Below are 5,776 nucleotides of genomic sequence, written 5' to 3' on the forward strand. Positions count from 1 at the left end.
CCTCCAAAAATATGTGCAGAAGTTCCCAAATTTATTTGGCTTTGGAAACTGTTCCTGTCAGCATATCTCCCAGGAGAGCATTTCAAGGAAAACACTGAGAAATAAAGGAGCAGAATTGTTAAATAAATACAGTGGGGCCTTGTCTTACGAGTTTAATTCGTTCCGTGACGGAGCTCATAACTCAAATTACTCTGTTGTGGCATCACTGTGACGTTCGCTGCTCCAACTAGCGGTGGGGTATCTGAAGCTGGCTCGTAACCCGAATTTTAGCTCGCAACTCAAAGCAAAAAATCGGCCAAGAGACGGCTCGTATCTCGAAAAACTCGTTAGTTGGGACACTCGTAAGTCAAGGCCCCACTGTATTTCTAAATATTAATGGAAAAATATCCTTGGGATAGCATTAACAACAAAAACGAGAAGTAAATAAAATAATAAAAGCAGTGTGGGAGGCGGGGGGGAATGCAGTCCTTACCACCATCATTACCAACTCTACCATCTCTAGTGGAGAAAGCTAAGAAGCATCTACAGAACCCTCACCTCACACAAAGGCTTGAAATAGGTACATCAAGTACTTTTGGAAATCAGTACAAAGGTCAAGCTAAAAAAAGGACTACTAACAAAAGTCCAGAGGCTAGAGGTTTACTCATTAAAAAAGCTAAGTTTATCTCTAGATTAGGAGAAACCAAGCACAGTCAGCAAAGGGATAATACACTAAAAACAGGAGAATTACCTAAAAGTCCATCTCTACAAAGAGTTGGCAAGGTTCCTAGCTCTCTTCCTCTCAGTTCCCATAACACTGAAATCCAGGCTTACCCTTTCCAGCCAGGAATCTGCAGACTGTTCTCTGAAGAATGAGTAACCCAAGAGAAAGACCTAAATTTCAACACCAAGGATTCTCACATAAGCGGAATAGCCAGATCATCCTGAGTCCCAACTATTACCAAACCTACTCACACCTAGAGAGAGTATAGTCACTTTTCTGTGTGTGCTGTTAAATATGAGCACTACAAAGATCACCAAACTTCAGGCAAATGTCTATACAGAAGACAAAGTCCAAATGAAACAAGAAAAAAAGTCAATTAGAGGAAGTAGACTATATATAGAAATGAAACCATCTAAAAAAAACTATCCTCAAACACCTTAGAAATAAGGAAGGATATTACATCCACTAAGAACAGGATGCTGGGTTTAAAAACAGGGTGAGGCAAGCCAGTGAGCCAGGATAAGTGGAACAGGGAAACTGAGACAGACAGCTGAATAACCTGGCAGAGCAATTTTTAGCAGATACAGAAGGTCACCTCCCTAGAAATAACATCTAAGCCCCAGTCGTATTTCAGCTCCAGTCCCAGAAAAGTAGCAAAACCAAGTGGGCAACACCAGGATTAGTTGCAATGACTAATGTCCCCTGCCCTGACACTGACCAATCAGTGAAGACCATGACCCTGAAGGAGCACATCTAGAAAGCTGATGATTATTCTGCTAAAAACAAGATCCCCCCAAGACCTCCCTTAAGATTCCTGGCAGTAAGAAAAGGATTCAGCTTTCCCTCTGGGGAGCAGCCCCCACCATTTCCTTTCCCCTCTTCCTCCACCACGGGAAGGCATCTCCTAAACTCCAAGGGACACCACAAGATTTACAACCAGAGGAGCAATGCGCAGCGGAAACTCATCCTAAGCTAACCCCTGAACCTGTTTCCAAGGTCCCCTTTAGCTTACTTCCCAGAGGGCTAGGACAGCCCAGCCTAGGCTTTCCTGTTGCTGCTTCTATGCTAATCCCTTGCTTGCTTTACTGTGCCAGCTTTAATAAACATTCCCGCATAGTCATCTGGACTCGTGTTGTGAAATTTTTCCGGCAAAAAGTTAAGAACCCACACACTACTGGCTGGTCCTAGGCAAACCCACTCAGGGCCAGGTCCCCTGTCTGGTAACAGTGGGAAGGAAAAAACAGCACAATTTCCTAGAAATTAAAACTATAATAGCATGGCCTGTGTGACTCAGTAGTTGAGCATCAACCTATGAACCAGGATGTCACAGTTCAATTTCTGTTCAGGGCACATGCCTGGGTTGTGGGCTTGATCCCCAGTAGAGGACGTGCAGGAGGTGCCATTCAATGATTCTCTCTCATCACTGATGTTTCTATCTCTCTTCTCCTCCCTTCCTCTCTGAAATCAATAAAAACGTATTTTTTAAAGTATTTTTTAAAAATATAACAAAAATGAAAATGGCAATAACTAAAAGATGAAATTGAAGAAATTTGCCAGAATATAGTATACATATATACACAAAGAATTAGAAAATAGGAAAGTATTAAAAATAATTACAGGACCAGTCCAGAAGGTCTAAAGAGTTTTTCCTAAGGAAAGAAAAGGAAAAATGGAGAGGGAATAACTCAAAAATATTTCCTATGAAATAAAAGACACAAGTTTCCATATTAAATAAGCCCAACAAGTACTAAGCACAAAGAATAAAAACGACTACCAAGGCTCATTACCAGGACATCCTAAAAAAGATTCTGAAGAGGAAAAATACATACAAAAGATAGGGGATTAGAATGCATTCAACCAAACATCAATAAAGAAAACTAGACAAACCTGGGATAACTTTCAAAAACATGTGGGAAAATTTCTATGCCAGCCAAGCTATCCAATCCAGAATAAGAATAAAAAAAAAGTTTTTGTTGTTCCCATGCACCTTCTTTTCCCCCTAAGGAAGCACTGGAACTTGGGAATAAACCCAAAACAAGGCAGTAAACCAAAATAGGTAGATAACAGCATAGGATTTCTTTAAAAGGGGGGAGGGAATAAAATATGGGAAAGAGCCTAAAAGAATCCCCAAGATAACTGCTGCAAAGAAAACCCAGAGAGCAACCAGTACAAAATGAAGCATGTGAGACTCTGGAAGAAATGTCTTTATGAAGATGAAATTAGAAGATCATGTATATGATTAAATACTTTGAGAAGAAATGTGGACAGCTGGGCGAGAGTTTCAAGGTGAAGGTGAAATAGAGGTAAAACAGAGGTAAATCTCTACCTACCATGATACAAATGTTAAAGACAAATTATCATATAAACCCAATGATTCTACACTTAGGTTTCCAAGAGAAAATATATGCTCACACAAAAACTTGTACATGAATGTTCATAGCAGCATTATTTATATTAGTCTAAAAGTTAAAAAGAAAAATGTCCATCAAATAATGAAAAAACAAAATGTGGTATATCCATAAATGCAGTATTATTCAGAGGGGAAAAGAAAATTATCAATAAATACTATATTATGCATAAACCTTGAAACATTATGCTACACGAAAGAAGCCAGTCACAAAAGACCGCACGTTATATGGAAATGTCCACAACAGGCAAATTCAGAGACAAAGTAGATTAGTGGTTGCCGGGACTGGAAGAAGAGGGATTAAGGAGTGACCAATAAAAGGTTGTTTCTTTTTAGGGAGTGATGAAATGTTCTAAAATTAAATATTGGCAATGGTTGCACAAAACTGTAAATTTACAAAAACCACTGAATTTTACACTTTGAAAGAGTGAGTTTTATGGTATATGAATTATATCTCAATAAAGCTGTTATGTTTTTTTTAAATGAGCCATTTGTTTTTTTCTTAAATACCTTTCCAGCATAGAGAATACTCGAAGAATCTAAAGCATCATCCAATGGTCTCCAATCCACTATAACTTCAGCATCCTAGAGAAGAAAATTATGAACTACATTTACTATTCAGCAATATCTTACATTCTTAGTCATTATTACATTCTTACATTATTTTTAATTCCATGAACCCAAAATAAAATTTTAACCTCTTAAATATTAGCACTTTAAATATGCAATATCATATATAAACTACTATCGGACAACCAATATAATGTAGACTTTAAAACTCTGCTCACATTTTATTATAAGAAATGTATTACTGCAACTTCTACATAATGTTTTTAAGTATTCCATGCCATTTTACTGACCTTCTAAAGTATTTTATTTCTAATAACACTTAATGTTAAATTTACACCTATTGTTTGATTACATAACTTTATCTTACACATGGAATCCAAACTTGCTGATAATGCCCCAAAGATTAGCCACTACCATGAACGATTATTAAATAAAATCATTTATTGGAAACATACCTTCTCCAAAACACGTAATATTCCTGAAATCAAGCTGTCTTGGTCATTGCTCTTTCCACTAGATGAGTGAATATAGACACCTTCCTGTTCATATATAACCTAGAATAGCAAAAGTAAGATTAATCACACTATTTTTATTCAATACTATTTCAACATCAGTTTAAAAAAATTAAAGAGATGTTTTCCTATAATGTCTAAACCAAGTTTCTGGTTATTTCATACATAAATGTATTATCAGGAACAGACTATGATGAGAGAACCAAGATGGAGGTGTAGGTAAACACCAGTACTTGTTGCTTTCTACAACCACATCAAAATTACAAGCCCTAACCGGTTTGGCTCAGTGGATAGAGCGTCGGCCTGCGGACTCAAGGGTCCCAGGTTCGATTCCGGTCAGGGGCATGTACCTTGGTTGCGGGCACATCCCCTGTGGGGAGTGTGCAGGGGGCAGCTGATCAGTGTTTCTCTTTCATCCATGTTTCTGACTCTCTGTCCCTCTCCCTTCCTCTCTGTAAAAAATCAACAAAATATATTTTTTTAAAAAATTACAACAAAATACAGAACCCACCATCATTCAGAACTGACTGAAAACTGGCTGAAAGGAAGTTCTACCACCACAGAAATAAAGAAGAAAGCACACTGAGACTAGTAGGAAGAGCAGAGGCATAAGATGGACTGGTCTGACAACCAAGTGTGACATTTTTTTAATCAGGAGGGATGTCTCAAATACCTCCCCTGAGAAGCAGGGGGTCGCAGCCCCACACGAGACTCCCAGCCCAGGGTTCCAGAGCTTGGAAAAAAAGTCCCTGTAACTTCACGCTGTAAAAACCAGCAAGGATTGTGGCTGAGTGACATGGAAGCTGCTGAAGTCCCAGATGTTCCACGAACTTAAAAGGTCCTGCTTCCTCTGAGCTCTAGCACCAGGCAGCAGGTTTAGGGGAATCCAGGGACATACAGGGAGGAACTGGACTGTCTGGCATTGGGGCAGAAACTCATGGGCAGCTTTCTACAGGGATGCTGGCTGGGGTCATTGTTCCTGTGCTGGAACCTCCCCCATCACAGAGCTGACTGGCAGCCATATGTGAGTTTATATAAGCATGGCCTATATTGTTTGTTCCACCCTGGTGATTCCCTGAGAACCCACCCCTGGCTTTTTCATATGAATGGCCTGTCCTGGCCCAGGCTTCAGATTTCCTAAAATCTCTCAAACAAGCAGCAGCTGGCATCACACCTATCAATAAAAGGCCCAAGACCCTACACTAGCACCAGTCTGCATTGCTTCTACAGGGTGGCCTCACCTGGGCACTTCCTAGCCCAATACAAGTCATCTGTGTATCTCACTGTAGTTCATGCCAGGTGGCCCCAGGCAGTGGTTGACTTTGCACCTCCCCAGAGGCCCCAGAGCCAGTGCACCTAGTGGAGAGCTTCAGACCATGGCATATTACACCTCTACACATCCACAGCAACACACTCAAGGGGCAGACTCAAACTACAGCAAGACTGTGCACAAAGACCACAAGGGGGTGCACCAAGAAAGCATAAATAATGCGGAGACAAAGAAACATGACAGAAATGGTGGATATAGAGCTAAAAAACACACTTTTAAGGTCTTTCAATAATTTGCTAGAAACTACCGCTAAA

At 39.9% G+C, this 5,776-nt stretch overlaps 1 protein-coding gene across 1 annotated transcript in view; it reads right to left on the reverse strand.

The window, feature by feature from the left end:
- The window catches only part of TBC1D15 (TBC1 domain family member 15), a 71,027-nt gene that overhangs the window by 54,464 nt on the left and 10,787 nt on the right, over window positions 1–5,776 (reverse strand). Inside the window, exons 2-3 of the mRNA XM_015561328.1 lie at window positions 4,136–4,234; window positions 3,621–3,695 (exon numbers count right to left, since the gene is read on the reverse strand). Coding sequence (XP_015416814.1) covers window positions 3,621–3,695; window positions 4,136–4,234 — 174 coding nt within the window. The remainder of the gene's footprint in view (window positions 1–3,620; window positions 3,696–4,135; window positions 4,235–5,776) is intronic.

This window comes from Myotis davidii, unplaced genomic scaffold (assembly GCF_000327345.1).
Source record: "Myotis davidii unplaced genomic scaffold, ASM32734v1 scaffold54, whole genome shotgun sequence".
Lineage (NCBI taxonomy): Eukaryota > Metazoa > Chordata > Mammalia > Chiroptera > Vespertilionidae > Myotis > Myotis davidii.